We start from the raw sequence: 21,743 nt of genomic DNA on the forward strand, positions 1-21,743 counted from the left end.
GGAGACCCTCCAACATTAGCAGGTAGGTCTGGTTCAGTCTCCTATGGGGTCACTTCTCCTTCCCCCTGGGTCCTGATGCACACACTACTTTGTGTGTACCTTCCAAGAGTGGAGTCTCTGTTCCCCCACAGTCCTGTCAAAGTCCTGCAGTGAAATCCCGCTAGTCTTCAAAGTCTGATTCTCTGGGAATTCCTTCTCCCATTGCCGGACCCCCATGTTGGGAAGCCTTACGTGGGGCTCAGAACCTTCACTCCAGTGGGTGGACTTCTGTGGCATAATTGTTCTCCAGTTTGTGAGTCACCCACCCAGCGGTTATGGGATTTGATTTTATTGTGATTGCGCCCCTCCGACCATCTCACTGCAGCTTCTCCTTTGCCTTTGGATGTGGGGTATCTTTTTTGGTCTTCCTGTTCATGATTGTTCAGCAGTTATTGTGAATCTTGTGCTCTCACAAGAGGGAGTGAGCTCACGTTCTTCTACTCCGCCATCTTGAACCAATCTCCCCTAAAGATCTTCTTATGTGTCTCTTCTCCACCCCCACTGTGAATTCCTTGAAAGCAGGAGCCATAGCCTTCCCATTCATCCTTGAGTTCCCAGAACCAGGCATAGTTCCTCATCATGAGAAAAGTTCCCAGTGAAGGTGTGAGTGAATGAATGAATAAGTTGGGTGAAAAGATTAGGTAGAAGTAAGGCAAAGTGAAATTTTTGCATTTTAGTAAAGTGAACAAGATAAAGGACTCAGACAGTGGGGCCTGAGGTTTTGTTTTGTTTTTAATTATCATATAGCAAAACTGCCTGGGGGTTCAGGAGTGGAAGGCACACTTTTCTATGAATGTTAACACATGTATAGATTCCTGTCCATCACCACCACAAACAGGATACAGAACAGTTCCATCATCCCCCAAATCTCCCTTGTGCTATTTCCTTTATAGTCACACCCTGTGAGGATTCTCTTTTGATATGTTAGAGAGGAGAGAAAAGAGTTAAGATTTGAAGATGAAGGGGTTCAGAGATTTTCTTGGCGCTTGTCTGTTTTTGCAGGGAATTAATCTGAGGCATGGGTTGGGGAAATTTTTTCAAACTTACTGTGCTAGGTGTGATTCATAGACAGGTTATGTATATTACCTCATTTAATTCTCAAGAGCACTGACATAGCTATTATTATTGACAGATTATAAAAATGGGGACAATTAGTTTCAGAGAGATTAGGTAATTTGCCCATAATCACACAGCCAGCAGGAGCTGGAGTCAGGATTACACTCTGCCTGTCTTTTTCCAAAGCCCACTCTATTCTCTACAGCATTTGACTTTGCATATCAAGGAAGCCACTGGAGAAGATATTCCCTTGCCCATGTGGAGGTTAGACACTGAGAAAAGTTTCAAAAAGCTTCTGCTATCAGAATTAGTCACATTACTCAAGACTCCAGAGCCAAGACTAAACTACCCCAGGAGGTTAAACTAACGGTCATCATTTGCTTAGTCCATGAAAGAGGGACATAAAGATAGCTGTTCCTTTTAAATAGAAAAAGAATCATGATGAAATCCAGTAACAGGAAAACATATTTAAAAGTCTCCTCATTTTATGAAGATCCAAGTACAAGCTATCACACAGGGAACCCAATCTACCTTGCTAATGTTATCAACGCAGTTGAAAAAGTTGATAGATTTTTATTTTGATTATTAAAAGATAAAACCAGACCCAAAAGGCAATTAGTATAAAATGAAAGCAAAGGCAAATGGAACGCTGGATTGCAGTGTAGGTGAAAAGATGTAAGAGTAGAAAACCTTACACACCATTCTCAGTCTTTCACCTCAGTTAAAGGGCATCCTTGCGCTACCACCCTTTCATAAAAGCGGCAGTCAGGTACAAACACGTGTTCGCGTGGAAAAAGTCCACTGCTCTGAGCTTGCTGAGTTCCCTTTATGCCTGGTGTGGGCTCCCACGCATCCTGGACTTTACAGGGGTGGCTGCAAGCCCACCGCCCAGCCCGCTTACCTGGCTCCACTTCATGCCACCCGCTGGACTGACTTCCGCTCCCCGGGGAGCGTCCTTGGCCTGTGTAAAATGGCTCTTCACCAGGACTGTCCATTTCATCCTCCACAGACTTGAGGCGCTTTGTGGAGCTGAAATAACAAACGGGTACATGTTTAAAAGTCATCCAAAGCACCTTTCTCCTGGACATGGCATCTCTGGTGGAAAGAAAGCCAAGGGAGGAAGCAGTTGGGCAACTCAGTGTAGTTCATGGGCTCTCTTTAGGCTCTTGTTGTTTAGTGAGTCACTGGATGTGGAACAAAGTCTTGGGTCTGTGTTGTTGCAAGTGTCTGGGTTTGATTTTTATTGTCACTCGAGTTTCTGCTGCCCCCCACCTCCGGTTCCTTTTTCCTTTGAGGAACAGGTGGCTGGCTCCCGCTCCTGTCTCCACCTGGAAGAGTCAGTAGTAAGCTCACATTTGCATCTCCTAGAGCGGTGGCTGGGGCGTAGCCATCAGCAATGTCCCTAGACATCAATTCAATCCCTTCTGGCACCCCAGAAAGGAGAAAAATCAGGGCGCATGACCCTTGAAGAAAAGCTTGGAATGCTGTTTGGTTTTTTGCCATGTTTTCTCATCTTCCATTTAGATCTGCTCATTTAAAAAATACTTATTGCACAGTGACAGCAGTCCAGGTACTGATCTAGGCACTAGAGATAAAACAGTGAACAAACAAGATAAAAATAGAAGGAAGGAGTACACTTCCTTGTGTGAATAAGGGACATGGAAAAAAGAGTGACCCAGTGACTTTTATGCGCTTTCTCTACAACAAAATTACCAAAATGAAATTCTATGCCATCAGGGTGGGGATTTTTTAGTTTTGCATAGGTATGGTTGGGACATTTCCAGAATATATTCCATTTTCTACCAGTTAAAGGACTGAATTTTTTTCCTCCCAATTTGAGACTTCAGGAATTAAAAGGTAGTGAAATGCTACATGTTGCTAATGTTGTTCTCATTGTGTTAACTGATTATGTCACTAACATACCAGAATTGGTAGATTTCATACCTGGTGCAAGTGCTTGTTGGGAAATCTCTTCCTCCTGTGTCAGGGTACAGAATTTTTAATATGTGTTCATTCATCAAACACTTATTGTGCACCTTCTGCATGCCAGGTGCTGTGCTAAATGCCGCTATATTGAAATAAATCAGACATAACCCCTGTCTCCATGGGGTTTAGAATCTCGTGGATGAAGACAGAGAGGTAAACAAAATTGTGCAAAGAGAAATACAGGTATGATGATGGAACCACACAGAGGTTATAGTGGGTTCTTTGAAGGAGGAAGGAAAAGTGATACACAGGGAAGCTCGGGAAAGGCTTCCCATAGGAGATGGTTCCTGAACTGTCTGTAAGAGAGTGTCAGGAGATGGGGCAGAAAGAAGGACAGGGCAGAGACAGGCTGTTATTCAGCTGATGCACCCCTCAGGCAGCCATTCTGGATTTTAAAATACTGAAATACTTCTTTACCAGTTGGCCAAGTGCCATTGTCCCATGCCCCATACATTTCCCCCAACCTTGTCATCCCATCTTTGCGCCAGAACAGACTCATCATCCCGAACCTAAAGGGTTCAGGTTTGGCACATCAGGGGGGCATTCCAGGACTTCACACTGTGGCAGGGCAGGTCTGTCCTAACTGGTAATGCTTGAGTCACACAGGTTATCTGCTATTTTGAACATCACTCCAGGAGGGAGGTGCATATCAGGCACTAACAATACCATGAGCAGAGTGTGACACATGCAGAGAACTGGCAGGTGTTTGCTACGGCTGATGTAGCAGGAGGGGCAGAGCAAAAGAAGGGGATAGGGGTGATAGAAGATATTGTATGTCTGGACTTTATCCTATAAGCAATGGAGACTCCCTGAAAAAGTCTAAACAGGGAGTGACATCAGAGTCATCTGTTAGAAAGGTCACTCTGGTAGTTGCACAGATGATGGCTTCTGAAAAGCAAAGGGAAAAGAAGGGGATGGAACCTTCCCCAGGGAGAGAGTTAAGAGGCTACTGCAGCAACCTGAGTAAAAAAATGCAGAGGGCCCAGTTCAAGGTACGAATTTCTAGTTATTAAATTTGGCATTCCAGGATTCTTAGTCTTTAAGTGCTATTTTCATTAAAGCCAGACCACAGGAAAGCAACATATCTGTAGCATGCTAGCTTAGTACCCAAAGGAAAAACCTTTAATAGCTTATTTAATGTTCTTTGCTTGGCTTTCCTTGAAGTTCAATGAAAAAGAGCCACTCAAAGAACTTTTCTGTATTTTATGTAAAACTGCATCTAATAGAAGTCCTTTATAAAAGGATATACACACAAAAATTCCTCCTAATACATAAAACCAGAAAAAAAAATGGTCTCTTTAAATGAATTTCTACTGTTTCCTTTTATTAGAAAATGCACATTATATAACCTAGTGTTTCCCCTTCTTGCCTTGGCAACCAGGAATTTCAGGGCTAAACGTAAGGCATAATTCTGGGTTCACGTTCCTGACATAATAATCTCTCCTATCTTCCATATGGTTTCTATCCTCTCTATATTTAATACTATCTGTTGTGTTTTTAAATTGAAAGCTGCTTGAAATAATTTTGGAAGTTGGAAGAATACAAATTGGAAACAAAATAAATATTTTCCTTATGTTCCTTGGCAAATAAAAGGTAAGACATGCATATTCTGATAAAACTGATAAAACTGTGAGATCTGTGGGGAAGGAGACTATCAGGTTTTTTGTTTTTTGGTTGTTTTTTTTTAATCTCTAGTGCCTATCACAGTATCTGACTAATAACAGATGCTCAAAAACTGCTGAATTGAGCTACAGATTTATTTATTTATTTATTTATTTATTTTTTGGCTACAGATTTAGAAACGGTCATATGAGTACTTGTGACAAGGACTCGCCCAAGTGTCATGACTCAGTGAGCTCTCACCCAAAAGGCCAACGTCACTGCCCTTCATTCTCCCATTATTAATACTTTTCTGAGTTTCTAAAGCTTTTGATTTCCTTGGTGTCCTCTAATAAAACGCAAATACTCATGCAGTTATTAAATCCTAAAGGTGAAAGAATCTGTAGATATCAGCTGACCCCTTAGTTTGAAAGCAAGGACTGTCAAGGGTTGATACAGGATAAATGTTTGGAAGTGGAGACACAGGTTGGAGGAGAGAACAGGATACAGGAGGGAAGGAAATTAGAAGTGCCAGGAAGGACGAGTGGAGGGCTTCCAAGACAAAGTTTACTGACTTCACAAACTTGACAGTTGATTTATCTTGATGAACTTCTTTGGGATTAAAAAAGTGTATACTATCCCTATTTTTATACTACCCTTCTATGATTTTGCAGATGTTTACTATGAAGGGGTACAGAACCTACAGTTAATGCTTATCAGTCTTCTTTATTTTTTTAAATTTAGAAATGAATCAGTCATTAATTTTGGTTTCTTGCTCTTGACTTTCTAACACACTGATTCTACTCTCCCAGAAACATTTGAGGAACACTGGAAAGGACCAGTAAGATCTCTATATAAGAGGGAGGATAAATACTCTTCCAAGCAGTCTCTCTTGTGTGTGGAATTTGTTTTGTTCCTATCAATTCTACCTAGAAATTAAGGTAAGACTACTACCTTCATTCCAAATATTTGCTTAATTCCTACTACGTACAAAGCCTAGAAGCTTTACCCTGTCCCCACAAAACAGCAAAACACATCTTTCCTGAGTGTTCCTAGCACCCTGAACTGACAATCTCCATTCGTTAGTCTCTACCTCGGGATTGCAAAGCTCCTGTACTTGACTTTACATCCACAGTGCCTAGGACAATATCCTTGGGACCTAATAAATGTTTGTTGCTGATTTAGAAGACTTAGACACTGTTCTCTAAGGGATTTACAGTCCAGATGGGGAAGCAGGACCTGTACATACCTCAAAGATGATAATAATAATTCAAAATAGTAAATGCTAAGTGTCCAGGAAAAGTAGAGATGCTGGATATTCCTTTCTGGGGACTTCCCATTCTATTGTTCCTTACTAAAAGAGTGAGCCTCATTCCTAAGAGGATTCAGTGTGAAAAGAGCATGGTTTTAAATTTCCAACAGACCTGAGTTTGAATGTAGACTCTGCCACTGACTTGGTCTGTCACCTTGGGCAAGTTACTTAACTTCTCTGAGCTCTAGGCTGACCCACTGTTAAATGGCAACACTGTCTATATTGTAAAATTACTGTGAAGATTAACTCATATCAGGGATGTAAAGCACCTAATACAGTGCCTGCCACAGAGCAGGTGACCAATTAATAGTGGCACAGCATGAACAAATATTGATTGGTTGATGAACTTTTCTATATGTAAATCTGGGGCATTCTTCTGGGCACATTTTTTCACCTGTACACAGATAATTCTGCTGAGTCTATATAGTTAAAGAATAATTTTAAAAGAATCATCTTAGGAGAGCCTAATGTGAGCAAAACAAACATATCACCAAGTTATTAACTACTGATGCTGTTTATAATTAGCACCTTATCAGGGTTAGTTATTTGCAGATTATAGGAACGACACTAGCCTTTTAAACAACATTAATAACCAGGTTTCCACACAGAGAATCACAACAAAAGGCAACAAAACATCTGGAGAAGTTGAAAGGATATTTGGGATGTCCATGGTACATACGCAGCACACGTATGAAAAACAAATAGCCCATCAACTTTTAAATTAATCACTGACCACAAGTATTTGCAAAGCTCTTTCATGTTCACTGAGTGTAGTTACACCCAATGTCTCTTCCATCAGCAAACATTCAAAATCCTCAAAATGTATTAACATCCAAATGTGTTCACAATCTCATTCTTTTATGATAAGTGTTTTTTTCGGATTGGAGACTTTTTTTTCCTGAGGAGCTGATACCCCAGTGAACTGAGGGGGACATTTAAACAGCAAGAAAGATGATGGTAGAATCTGGTGGTTATATTTAAGGAATAACTGTTTCTTTAACTGTCTTCAAGGTACTGGTAATGACTAAGCTGTTTTTTTTTAAAGTAATGATTAAATATATGGTTTAAATATGGTTAAAATACGTAAAGTCAAGGTAAGAATGAATCTCTACCATGGAAAATTTCTATCATCTGGCCATTGTTTCAAATCCTAAAACTCTGGTACTTGCTTTAGGAGGAATATACCTTTGTCAAACGTTTATCTGCGAAGTACACAAACATTAAAGATTGTTCTGCACCATTCTTTTCTTTGTTGTCACAGTCCAGTGCTAAAGCCAATTTGTAAAAGAATACTGTGGGTTTAATGCCTAATCCCTTTCCCTCTGGTACAGGTTATCTAAAGACAACAGGATCTTGCAAAATGCTTCATTTTGATTTTGGCTTTGTGACCTCAAGGGGATCAAGAACTCCAGAATTGTTATCTGGTTATGTTCTTCTAGCTTTGCTCTTTTAAAGGTCTCCCGGTGTAACAGTGTTTATGATCTGGCCTCACACTGCTGGGGGACTGCATTTGCTTTTACATCCTCACACCAGGGTATCAAATAGGTTGCATCTCACAGGGCAACACCAGTAGACTGGATTTTGAGACCTGTCGGGGCTCAGTAGGAAAAGAGCTAGGACTGAGCTGTAATGTCTGTTGTGGGCATGGAGACTGGGGCTGATGTCACCAGTGTCAGCTTTCTGCCAAACAAGCCAAAACACACCCCCTTTTCCCTAGTCAAGGCTTGTCCTTAATTTCCTGAGAACCTGCTATGTTCATCATCCATCCTTCCTCCATGCCTTTGCTCGTGTCTTCACCCCACCCAGAACATCATTCCTTTACCTTCCATCTCACCAACCCCGACCAATGCTTACAGTTTACAGCTGAGCACAAGTCACTCTTTTTGGATAAAGCTGTCTTTAACTATTTTCAGCCTATGCCACACAATTTTTCACTGACTTGTATGTGTGTGTGTCTGTGTGTGTGTGTGTGTGTGTGTGTGTATACATATATATGCATGCTGCATATGTATTTGCTTTCTCTCCCCAGCAAGACTGAAAATCCACTGGGGCTAAACCCATTTCTAGTATCTTCTACTACTACAGACACACTGCTAAGTGTCTAGCAGGCCCAGAGTTAAAATCAAGGTATGTAACTATGAATTATGACCACTTTATGAGCCATCAATCAAATTACCTGGTAGAGGATGTGCTGGGTAAAGACCTCCTCATTGCTCCCGGACTCATGCTGTAGTATGAAGAACTTTCTAAATCTGAGAGAGAAAAATTTGGGCCAGTTCCTGCAGCTATTGGTGCTAGAATTAAAAAAAAAAAAAAAGAAAGAAATATCAGGTAAGTTCTGTAAATAAAAGACCAATGAGAGCATATTTCAGTGTCGCATTTAACACATTTTATTTTTGAATTTATATGGTAAGATCATCAAAAATAATCAGTAATGAACTAGGACCTTAAAAGAATATTGACAATAAAAATCATCTACATCGGAAGGACATTTTTTTTTATAACATACCTTTCATCTTTTCTCTTTTTGCAATGGTAAATTGTCACCAAGGTTGCAACATTCCTTGATGCTTTTAACAAAAAAACCTCCACGTTTTGGTCTGAAACTTTTCTTGAATGACCAGACAAAATACTCCCTGGGCTTTTCTAACTTTGTCTGATCCTGATAGCTTCCACTCATCTGCATTTTGGAATTAGTTCTGAACTGCAAATTCATCTTTCTAGGCCACCCATTCCCAATTTCTTGCCCTGAGAAATGTGTGATTTCTCCTTACTCCGAATCACCTCAGCACCCTGCATACATCTTTACTTTACTATTTGTCCCACCTTCTAATGTAAGGCAGGGTCCTCAAACTATGGTCCCTGAGCCATAATTTTTGTAGATAAAGTTGTACTGGAATAGCCACACCCCTTCATTTACATACTGTCTCTGCTTCCACACTACAACAGCAGAGACAAGTAGCTGTGACAGAGACCATATGGTTCACACAGCAGAAAATATTTATATAGAAGAATTTGCCGACCTCTGATTTAAGGGACTGTTAAAAATAACTTTGACAACACATGATTTTCAGAGCTGACCCCAGTGGGAGATGTGATTCTCTGTACTTTTTTATGTCCTGGATATCCTGTTTACAGGAGTAGCTTAATAAATATTTTCAAATGAATAAATAACATCTATCAATCTTGGAAAACAATTCTGTGTAAAATCAGTGATGTAACTATATAAGTGCAAATCATCTGTTCTTTTGAAAGATTACACAAGATGGGAGCAATAGATGCATATATTTCTGTATTGAGGCATTAGTTTGAGAGTTTTAAGCCCACAGAAGTGGATATACAAATAAATTAAATAGAGGCTCATATCCATAAGAAGAAAGGATAATTAGGAAAATCATGAACCAGGGACTTTCATTCTTTCAGCAAATGATTACTCAGAGTCTGCTGTTGCTAAGAATTGTGCTGGGTAAGGAAGGCACTTAAATGAATGACATGGTCCCTACCCTGAAACACCTCTAGAGAGTGAGGCTGACAGATTAATTTCAATACAGTCTGATAAGTCCTTTGCTAGAGTTATTCCTAAATTGATATGCCTGCACAGAAGTGGGTATGTAACCCAGCTGAGGCATAAGAGGTTCAAGGGAGTAAAAGGGTCTCAGTAAATGTGATGCCTGGGAAGAATGTTAAAAGGACAAGTAGGATTTACCCAACTGAGAGAAATGGAGGCATTCTAGGCAGGGGGAACAGCATTCATAAAGGTAAGAGAACATAAAATGTGATTGGATTTCTGATAACTTGATATGATGTCGTATATAATACATGGGGAAAAGACGGGAGATTTAAGGTCAGGTCATGAAGGGTAGGTAGGTTTCTTTAAGGAACATGCATTTGAGTTCAGTAGATTCCCAAGTTTATAAGCTATTAAAGGACATCACACTCCACAATCATTGGGGACTTTTGGGTTTATATTGCTAGTATCTAATACAATCCCTGACACCAGGAGGCAAGTCAGTAAGCATTGGTCAAATGGAATTGATTGTTAGTCAAAGGAGAACCAACAAAGTAGAGGAATGCTGTCATCAAATTTGCACTTATAAGCTAGACACACCACCTGTCAGGAGGGTAAGCTTGAAGTGGGGAGGGGTGGCAGTTAAAGAATATAATCAGTAAAACCGTGGAGGCCAGTGGAGTTCATTTAAATAAGAGAAGCTGGGGGTGTGGTCTAAATTCAAGGGATAGAAAGGAGCCTGGTGACAGCTGTTTAGGAGTTAGAATGGAGAAAATGTATTGACTTCTTGAGTGTGGTAATAATGGAAAAGGAGGAGTATGGAATAATTCCCAGGACGGCTGCTTGGGAAACTGGGTGAATTGTGAAGCCATAATAAAACTATGGAATCAAGAAAAGGCATGAGAGGACACAGCAATTTCTAAAATAAACATTTAGTTGTTTGATTAATAGCAATGGCTAAACCTTAATCGCAACTATCGTTATATAAAAATAGTCACTGCTAAGAAATAGAAAGCTCTGAAATTCACACATACTTTCTGAAATTCAGACACATTTCTCAATGACAGGCTCTATGGAGGAAGGCCTTTACTTCAAAAACAAATGGTTAGGCTTGACAATAAGTGTAAAGGGAGTTCTAATTAATAATTTTGCTAGTTGTTCCCAAATTTGCTTTTTATATTAAATTTATTTACATAATCTCCCCTTTGATTTCATAATATTTTATGTCTGAAATAGGCCATGGGGTGGGGAGAGGATTGCTCTAATATGGGCATGGACCACCCACTATCCCTCTTAGTAACATGGCATATAATAGGTGCTTAATGTTTGTGCCTTCATGGAGCTTAGAGATTGGCATCTCTCGTTAACTAAAAAAGAGGATAAGGCTAATCAGTATCATGGGTCTGGATTTAGATTTTCTTCACAAGTTTCAAGATGGGGTTGAGGCTTCCGCCGGATGGAGCGCCGTGGAAACTGGATGACCCCGCTCCCTCCCTCTTGGAAGGAAAGACAGAGCAAGATGTGAGTGAGATGGACTTGACTCCACTGAGAGAAGTCTGAGGCCCCCCATCTACTGGTGAACATCCAGCTGCTCTTCCATTTAACACTTTATCATGTTCTACCCTGGAAAATATCTTTTACCTTGCTTATATTTTTAGAATGTCAAGGGAGCCAGAACAGGTGAAGGAAGAAAAATACATGCGTGCATGTAGTGTGTCTATTTCTCAGAGAGAATAAAAAAATAATTAAGCCCACAGAAATGTTCCTTAACTTGCCTGTTTATTTACTTCCTGTGATCCACTTAGTACACTGTAGCTATAATCTAAAAAAGAGCATCTAAATTCTGCCTTCTTGAAAAGAGTCTTGTAAGGAAACATCACCCGGTGCTGTCTGTATGTATGTTTGGCATGAATGTCCGCTTATTGGCATGGATTCTGATTCAGTGATACTGTGACAGCCAGAGAGAAAGCCTTATATCTGCGTGTAGAGGTCACAGTCAAAGTATCCTTGCAATGGGTTGGGTATTCTCAGTGCCTCTAATCTGAAGAACAGGAAGAGCCTTGACAAGTCACTAAGAACTCAAAAGGTGTACTTTCAGCAGGCTTTTCTGAGTACCTGGGGGGCCATGTTTTGAGAAGCACTTTATTATATCTAACTTAGGCCTCAAAACAATCTTTTCAGGAAAGGTACATTTTCTAGCTGAGGAGAACTAAGCCCTGGAGTGAGGTTAAATCACTTGTCCTGGATCACAGAAAGGCAAGAAAGAGAGAGCCAGGATTAAAATTCAAGGATGTCTGGCCTCGAAACCTGTGCTTTTCCTGCTGCACCACCCTGACTTTCGTGTACAATATTGGCCTTAAACTTGAGATGATAAAAGGGTATGTAGTATCTCTGTCCCCACAGGGTTTACAACCTAGCAGAATAATAAAATAATACCTGAATATCTAATGCAAGGCTGAACGTGTTAAATCTCATAGGGAAAATGAAAAGAATGTGTTAGGAAAGTTCAAAGGAGTAATAGATCCCACTGGCTTGTGGGATCAGAAAATGGGTTAACTCCAGGAAGGGTGGGTGCTTAAGCTGAGCCTTCAAGGATGGTTGGGATGTAAAGAGGCCCAGAAGGAGATAGGAGAGGGTTTCTAAGCAAAAGAGTACGTACGTAAGTTTGGAGGTAGGAGGTAAGTGAGTGATCTGTGGAAACCATGACATTTTCTGAGTAGCGGGATGATGAAATAATTGTTGAATCTGAGGAATGTTAATGTAACGACAGCATACAGAATGCGCATAAGGGGACCAAGACTCCGGAGGTGGGGAAGTCAGTGGGTAGGTTGCTTCGGGATTCCCGGCGAAAGGGAATGGAGACCTAAACTACACTGTCAAGGAAGAAAATAGAATTTTCACAATTGGTATCTATTCACCTCTTTCTGTATAGTAAACAGGTATAAAAGACATGTTTCTAATTATACACTATGGAAGGACATAAACGAGCAAATGATTATACTATTCTAATAAATATAAAATATCAAAAAGATGTATATAACAAAATGTGCTTCTTAGCTAATGATGGTATTACGTCCTTTTTGCAAATTAGGGAAATAAGTTGCCGAGAGAGGGTTAAACGATTTGTCAGGTGTCTGTCCAGGATGTCATGCTGGGCTTCTGAAGCTAATGACTAACTGCCGGCTGGTGTGGTGCAGAGATTTTAGCCACTGCCAATCAAACGTGGGGATGTCAAGGAAGGACTGGACCAACTACAACATTTCCTGTCTGCTCTGTATATTGTGAAACCTGAATTTTGCTCCATGCATACTTGACCATAGGCTTCATCATTCTTTAATTAACTCATACATAAGATTTTCTACCCAACTAGATTGAGTGCAATTTGAGCTCTGTAAAGATAGACATCCCAGGGCAAAGAAAAAGTGCTGGTCAGGGCCTGGGAGAGATTGTTTAGAGTCCAGCTCTGCCAATAACCACCTGCAGAACTTGGTTAAGTCACTTAAACTCTTTGGACCTCATAATTCTAATATTCATTATGATAAAAGTGAAAATTCACCACCACTACCACCAGCACCACCCATCACTGCTACAACTATCACCCTCACAACAACAAGGACTAACATTTACTAAGCATCACTTTTGGGCAGACACTGGGCTAAGAGTTTTAAGCACCTCATCCTATTTAATCCTTACAACACCACTAGAAAGGACTGAGGCACAAGGAGGTTTAGTAACTTTCCTAGGTCATGAAGTCAGAGGCCTTATACCAGATGGCCTTTAATCCTACAGATCCCACCGCCTCTTTTATGTTCCCAAACAGCTGATGATCAGTAAATATACTTTGAATTAAGAAGAGTAAATAACTACACCCTCCCTCTCCATTTGCACCCCCTCTCCCAAACTTTAAGCAGTGCAAAATGACACTTAGAAATCTGTAAATACAAATAAATAGTGAGAACCAGCTCCTCAAATCTCTTAAGCGGCACTGTGATTACTCCAGCCTGAAGTATTTGTGGATTTTGTTCCACCGAGGAGTTCTCCTCCAAAGGTTAACGTTGGGGAATTGTCTCTTAAGATGTTATTCCTAAGTCATTCATCCCCCTCCCCCCACCCTTCTTTCCTGTCATGAGTAGAATGTAGTCTTTGTGTCATTTCTTAATAAACGGTTTGCTATTAAGGAATCATTACAGTAATGTGGGCTATTGGAAGAAAGGGGTTACTTTAGTAGCCAACCCTCTTAATGACCTGCTCTTCTGTACACATTAGTAGTTGGATAAGGTTGTGGTTATTGAACTTCTGCCATCCACCAGAGACAATCTGCTCAGGCTTGCATTGCTGGAAAGAGAAGATGATGGAAAAAAAAAAAAACTCTATCCAAAATTTCAAGCTACTCTGCCTGGGAGATGACAGTGCACTGAGTTCACAACTTGTTCCATGGGAATCAGCGGGGAGCATTAACTAAATGACTAGTGCGGCCAGCCTATGGCTAATGGCACATCTCCTCCTGAGAGGCTGCATTCAGTTGAATTCACCAAATATTTATGGAGCACCTTTAATATGCCAGACTCTGCTCCAGATGCTTGAGATCCATCAGTGGACAAGATATATAAAAACGCTTGCCCTCGTGGGGTTTACGTTTTAAAGATTAACAGTCATAGCTGGTCTTTCCTCAAATTTGCATGGCAACTAAAGAAGATGGAATATTGGCTAACAGGTATCGCCCCAAAAAGACTATCAGCATTTAGTACTGGATTTCCAACTTGTAAAATAACTATTGAAAAAAAAAAAAAAAGAGAGGTTTATTTCTCTCTAGATTACATACTCTAATGTACTCACTGAGACTTTGGGAACTTGTACTTTAAGACTGGGGGGGAAAAAAGTCCAACAACAGCACACAGTTCTATGGGCCCAGCACAATTTAGTGTTGTTTTGCATTCTAGCGGCACAGATCTTGTTAAGAAAGTCCATGTCACTGGCACAAAAGGAGTGAACATGGGAAAATACTTGTTCTTCTTTCTATCAAAGGCACAGTTGTAAACGCACAATGCTATGAAAACTCAAGCAAATCTGGAATCATCGTTAAAGGGAATTAACTTGGAAAGTAATTTGTGGCAAGAAAATTCAACTCCTTTGTTATCTTCCTTTTACCGTAATATGCTTCCTGAACACTGCTTATGAGAGAGGGCTCTTAGAAAGAAAAAAGTAAGTATAGTAAAATTAACTCATTTTATCAATTTGTGCTCTCGGCCAGAGTTTCCTGACTGTGGCTTTGAAGGGCTGTAAAACTGATGAATTTGCATGGAAAAAGAAACCAGTGTAAGTAATTTGTATAAGAGGGAACACGGACATAGACTGCTATAATTCAGACACCCTGCAGATAGCAGACTGCTGCAGTGTGAGCAGTTATGGGTTAGAAAAATGACCACACGGCAGTCAGTCTGACTTGAATGCAAATCAATCATAAAGGTACTTTCTCTGCAGCTTCTACGCCACGGTCTTCAGCAACTCCTTTGCCAAGCAGATTTCTAGTCTGTAAACCGTGTGCTGATCTCCTTTCCCCACTCTTCCATTCTGAAAGGTCTGACCCAATGCAGGCTTGGAGTATGTTTTTCCAGAATGGAACATAAAAGAAAGGCACTGAACCAAAGCAAGGGTTTCCCTCTAGGTGAAAATGAACTTCCCTGCTATTATAAGATTGAAGCAATGTTTCATTATGAAATGTAGCATTAGGTGCCAAAAGCAGCTAACACAGAGCACTGTTTTCACACATTCACGTTTTGAGGACACAGGGTAAGGAATATGTAAATTTGTGGTGGCAAAGAAGGTAAATAGAGGAATTTTTATTTCTAAAACAATATTTTCCTTTTACGAAAATAGGAACCATTTACTGATACCCTCTTCCTCCCCACTATGAGCCATGAAGATGGTTTATCTTTGATAGATAATTACTATGAGTTCAATTTGTAAATAAAGCATATTCAGGCACTTTATCGCCATAAAGTCCAGTCTCGGATCTCAGTAAACTTACATATCTACTCTATAAAGGAAAGAACTGTCTCTTACTTATTTCTGTATTCTCAGCACACAGTGAAGGATGCTTCATATATTCACATGCAACAAATGTTTACTGAGTTGAACTAGAATTATATGAGCTTGTTAATGAAAAATGGTGAAGAACTAGTACTTATCGAGTATTTATTAAGAGCCAGGCAATGGGATAGGTGTTTTACCTGAATTATCTCATTTCATCCTTGCATGGGGACATGGAAAATGCACTTGTATTCTTCTCATTTAGAAGTGAAAAGGGAGCTGTGAGGTTAAGTAACATGATCAAGATCACACAGCTAAACATGTGACAGAGTAGGGATTTGAACCCAGATATCTCTAGATACCTGCCCAAAGAAACAGAGGGGAAACCCACATTTCTAGTCTCCTTGTCTTTCCTTCACCATTGGTTACTGGGGAGATGAATTCAGTAAGATTTAAATGGAGAAATATTTATCACCTACCACTTAACTGGCAAAACAACTATCTCCTCCTCCTCCTCCTCCCTTCTTTGTTTTTACAGGTCTTTAGAGTGGCAGGCAGTGCTTCACTGGGTGAAGGGCCTGACACCTGGTCCTGCAGAGCAACCCACAGCGGGGTGAGCGATGCTGACAGATCTCTTGCATTAGTGGCTTCTGCCTTTGGGACTGAAATTGATTTTCTGCATTTTAGAGTATCATCTCTTCTTAGCTTTTTGGTTGAGGTCAAATGTGGTACCCGTTTAGTATACGATACAGCTTCAGCCATGGGATTAAGTCTTCTCTGACAGGGAACAGATATGATAGCCTAAAAGGTCTTTTCACCACAATGATCTATAAACCAAGGATGGGCTTCTAAACATAAGCTCCTTAACCAAGAGTGCACTGGGACTATCTGACCATTAGCAATTAGGAAACCAAACTATGTCAACAGAGTCCCATCTCAACAACCTACAAATCCAGCTGTCTGCAATACTTCTCAATATTTTCACCAAGAACTGTTTAATTTTTTCTCTCCTCCACCTATTGAAAAATTCTGGGTGCTAATATGTCCTCACACCAATCACATACTGGATTAACTCAGTTCCCAGTATTTGACCTAATATGTGGCTTTTCCTGAGTGTGAACCCCCTCAATCTCGTCCTAGACATGCCTATAGGGTCATCAGCAACAGTCTTTGTAATCATTAAAAGTTATAGTGAGGACAATATATTCCAGCCAAAATCTCAATAATATTTGCAGTCTTATTGTGTAAGCCTTTTGGAAAGCCCCCAAATGCCTTTTAGTTCCCCAATGTTAGTTACCTATTGGATATGAATATCTGCTCTTTAAAAATTGAGGCTTATGAGTGCATAAATGAAGATTTACTAAAAACCAACTGGCAGCAATGACCTCCAGCATACTGGAATTTTTCCATGCATAATGTAAGAGAAAGCAAAATTTTCAAATACTATAGAACCAAATACTTCGAAAAACTCTGATAAAAATAACCATGGTGTGGCTGGCCACTTAAAAAGTTGTTAACGTGTCAATGTTAGACCGAGAATTTTTAAACATCTTGTTATGCATTCTATACCCTGGAAGAGAAATTCCAAGAATAATGCAGAAACATAGGCTTTGGCTGAAAACGTGTGGAATAAGAATTTTCTGGCTTCCTAAAGCAGATGAATTAGATCTAGTATTGGCATGCTCTTTTTCTACTGGAATTACTAACTCTGAAAGGGTCACTAGAATGGTCCTTGTAATAAATTGATTTTTAGAACATGAATTCTAAAATCAGTCCTTCTTAATTTATACACACACACACTCAGCACATATAGACACACACACACATTTTTAATAAATTTGCTGATAGTGTGGGCAACTCAAGGATCAGCTCTGAGTGAAAGATCGAGGACAGAGGCGTTGTTCAATAATAATCATAGTAGTTACCATTGTTGAGCATCTACTATGTGCTAGACTCTTGACATTTTCTCACTTCATCCTTGAAACACTCCTGAAAGGTGTTTCTTTTTTCTTTTTTTTTTTTAACATCTTTATTGGAGTATAGTTGCTCTACAATGGTGTGTTAGTTTCTGCTTTATAACAGAGTGAATCAGCCATACATATACATATATCCCCATATCTCCTCCCTCTTGAGTCTCCCTCCCACCCTCCCTATCCCATCCCTCTAGGTGGTCACAAAGCACCAAGCTGATCTTCCTGTGCTATGGGGCTGCTTCCCACTAGCTATCGATTCTGAAAGGTGTTTCTATTTCCAGCACTCAGACTTAGACCCAGCACACAATTGGCACTTAATAAATCTTTGCTGATTGAATAAATGATGGTTACCTATCAGGAGAACACAGCTGAGAGGGGTTAAATGTTGCCCAAAGTCACTTGGTGAGGCCAGATCCCCAAATCTATTATCCTGGACTATTTTATGATACCATTATGCCATTTTGCATATAGATTTTATATAATATATTACCCAAAGAAAAAATTACCTAGAAAAGATGAGAAATAGATGAGTATATGAAAAGAGATCGTGATAACAAAATAGTATGTACATCAAGGTGTCATGTGTTTTGCTTCTCCCTGAGTCAAACCTTTACAATAAAAATGTTCATAGTCTGGTAAATTTAGTAGGAGCTTCAGCTAAGAAAAGAAAACAAGAGGCCCTCTAAATCTTGCTATGAGAACTCACTGCCAGCTCTAACCAGGAAGGCTGTAGGGGTATGAGTATAACAGAAAGGACAAGACCTTCATGCACAGCATTGGCTGATGGGTCTGCTGACGTCATAAGCTTGTTCTTATCATAGCTCTAATTTCAGCCGACATGGTGGTCATAACACGGCTGCCAGAGCCTACACCAAACACAAGGTATATGCACATTTCAATTTGTAGGTAAGGGTGGGAACACCTTTTACTTTATGTGGCTCTTTCTCTAGTGGGTGAGGAGAGTAGGACAGAAAAAATATCATGTTTGGCCACACATACTGTGAGCCGGGATTCAGAAGAAAGAGTAGTTGACGAAAATTTCTGCTACTGCCAGTTCATTCCATTTGTTGCCAGCTTTACTGTCCAAATATTCACCCCAAATATGTCAAGAAAATTAAAAGAAAAAAAATGATACAATAAAACATCCTTTTGAAGTAATTCAATTTCAGTATTTATTTTGAAAATTTATTGAATTATAGTAGAGGAAACCCACTAAATTAAGCCAGCCAGACTGGTATTTTTCTTCCTAAGAGTATGGCAATATTTATTATTTTATCTCTCCATGAGGGGTTGATTAAAACTAGAAAATAAAACATTTGCAATGTCATAGTATATTCAGAATAAGGTGGCTTAGACAGGCAAATGAAAAAATATATAGGGCCAATCAGTATTTTCTATTCCATAATGTAACAGGTTTTCTTGAAAAACGGCATTCTGGAGATAGGCATTATGATTTTTTTAAAGGGACTCCTATTCCTTTGTCTGCTGCACACGATACCCTTACTCTGGAAGAGATGCCATTGACTTCTACAGATAGAAAATGTGTGATGTTCATTTTAAAATTACTAGTAGAGCCTGCTATTGAACATCTAATTATGCCGAGTTCCATTTATAAACATAGCTAACCACTAAGTTTATAGAGACTTTTTGTGCTGCTTTAATAGGATATTGATCGAGAGCATAGTTTGAGTGGACTGCCATTGAATTGTGTAATGGCAAACAAGAGGCAAGGTCACAGCCACTGTTCATGCTAGGGCTGCAGTGTATTTTTTATTATAATCTTTTTGTTTCTTTCTTTAATGTTCAAGCCCAAATGGTTTCTTTCGAAAGAAGAGCTTGCGTAAGAATATAACCTTATTTTTAAAAATAATTTCCAATGCCATGATCAAAGGTGAACCAACAGGGCACCTATTCAGAAAAGAAAGTTTCAAATCTATTCCACTTTAACGAAGACCTAAAATCTGGCAAATAAATGGCACCCCAAAGGACTGGGACATCCGGAATCCCTTATCCTACACCAATTTCCTCATGAGTCCTTCTTTGCAGGAACGTTTCATAATTTTCAAGTTTGGGCTTGTCCCTACCAAAGATCTTCGTTTCCTTATTGTACCTTGGAGCCCAGTTAATTCTGTTGTAGTAGCGCCATCACGGCAGGTTAGACTACTGGCAATAGTTTCTACCAAATTGCTGGTTAGAAAATCCAAGGGTGTGGATATGGGCCCCCAGAGACACACAAAGGACCTAGAGACCTAAGAAAGAATTTTACAAATGAACTGCAATTTGGATCTTAATGACAATTCTCGTGTAAGATTACAGAAAGAATGCACATTTCTAAGGCAGAAAACAGCCACTAGGGTGCCACCTCATGCCAGGCTGAGGCATATGCCTTGCTCCATTCACTCCCACTCTCCATTGACAAACAACTCGGGAATCCTGTAGCCACCCAGCAGCCTAGCTTTGTGGCAGAGCCAGGACGATTCAGCTGCTGGATTTTAATAGATTCTGCAGCAATGCAACAGGAACCCAAAATCAGTCTGGGTAACTGAGAGTGGTTTTCACACCCAAAGACTCTAAGGCTGGCCACAGTGTACTGAGAACCCTGGCTTTTCAAAATTCCAGGGCCATGAAATCATACCCAGCCACGAAGTTTACTTAACCCTTGCAGCCAGCTCGGGTGTACAAACCACTGCTAGAAAATTAGAACCCGTCAGGCCAGAGTCACAATGGCCTGTGTGTATTTGCGGTTTTCCTCTTTCCCAGTGAAGTATTTAAGGTTTCAGAGTCACTCCACCAACTTCAAATAAAAGAGTCAGCACTTTAGAAGGATATGGGCAGAAGTAGTGGATTTTTTCGGGAGGATTTTCTGGGTGCATACCAGGAAGGATATTTGACAGCCTCAAAGCACACACTTTGAGGAAAACACTGGTGCAAAATAAACAAGAGAGGGTGCTGACAGAGAGCTATCTAAGCAGCATCGTTTAGCCACCAGTAGAGTGGGCTCTCTTTGTAGCAACTTCATGGGAAGGAGACCCATCTGAGAATGCTTCTAGAAGGCTTTGTTTGAAAATGCAGCATCATGTAAGAGCCATTTCAACAGATGGTTCCTGTCTCTTTCCTCACAGTCTTATGCTAAAACAACTTTAATGATTCTGAACCTCATCGTTAGCACTTATAAACCCCCTCCCCCAGAGCAGAGAAGACTTCTCTCTCTCTCTGGCAACGTGTCTAGTGGTCTGTATGTCGCCCTCCCTCCCCCGGAACAAAGTAATAAATAACCAGAACTACTTTCAGATGGTCCTAGCACATGGGGGAAAAGGTAGGAGGAGAATGAATATACATTTACTTTTATGCTACAGTACTCTCTTTGCTGCTAAGAGAAACAGAACTCTCCTCTCTTGCCTTTCACGGAGTCTGGATGATGCAAAAAATTAAAAGGTAGGCAGGCAGGAGGCAAGGGTAAGAGGGGAATTGGTGGGAGACTGCAGCAGGAAGGCCTGATTCCAACAGCCCCGTGCATCTGAGCAGGATGATTTCATGTCAAGCAACCTTGTCGCCTGACCCTCACCTCTGAATGTGCAAGGCTAAGCCAGCAGCTTTCTCTTGAGTTTCTCGGCCATGGCCACCCTGTAGTAACACGATTATAATCAACAAACTTAGCACAGTTATTTCAGTGAATCCTCATGAGGAAATACTGAAATAGCATCTCCCTCCTCTATTAAATTTGAAAAGAGGAAAACTAAAAACAGAAACGAACTGGAAACCTCGGGAATGTCAATATTTGTATTAGCAAATTTAAAAACTGAATTTGAAAGATCCAGAAAGAGGGAAAATTTTCAAGCTAAGGCCACCATTAGTGTGAAATTTCTGGGCCACGTATGTGGTCACAGGTGTGACTGGGGGGACTGGGTGGGGCTGGGATAGACAGGAGGAAGTTAAGAAGAAATGTGCAGCACAGTGGAAGAAATTCTAAGACACTGAGGCCATTAGAAACATCCAGGTGAAAGGCTAAACTATTAGAAAGAGTAAAAAGATCACTTGTTGGGGGAGTGGGAAAATGACTAGTTGGAGCACACGTGATTTGTAAGGAAGTGAGACTATTCTGTATGATACTGTAATAGTGTAATAATATGATACTGTAATAGACTATTCTGTATGATACTGTAATAGTGTAGTAATATGATACTGCAATAGACTATTATGTATGATACTGTAATAGTGTAATAATATGATACTGTAATAG

The 21,743-nt window shown here is 40.1% G+C and overlaps 1 protein-coding gene across 14 annotated transcripts in view; it reads right to left on the reverse strand.

The window, feature by feature from the left end:
- NFIA (nuclear factor I A) overlaps positions 1–21,743 on the reverse strand; it is a 381,629-nt gene that overhangs the window by 118,479 nt on the left and 241,407 nt on the right. For all 14 annotated transcript variants that reach the window (XR_008617261.1, XR_008617263.1, XR_008617262.1 and 11 more), the window contains exons 5-6: positions 8,169–8,286; positions 1,997–2,124 (exon numbers count right to left, since the gene is read on the reverse strand). Coding sequence is in view for 11 of the 14 variants with exons in the window: in XM_055084573.1 (XP_054940548.1) it covers positions 1,997–2,124; positions 8,169–8,286 (246 nt within the window). In the remaining 3 variants the exon portion in view is untranslated. The remainder of the gene's footprint in view (positions 1–1,996; positions 2,125–8,168; positions 8,287–21,743) is intronic.

This window comes from Physeter macrocephalus, chromosome 4 (genome assembly GCF_002837175.3).
Source record: "Physeter macrocephalus isolate SW-GA chromosome 4, ASM283717v5, whole genome shotgun sequence".
Taxonomy (NCBI): Eukaryota; Metazoa; Chordata; class Mammalia; order Artiodactyla; family Physeteridae; genus Physeter; species Physeter macrocephalus.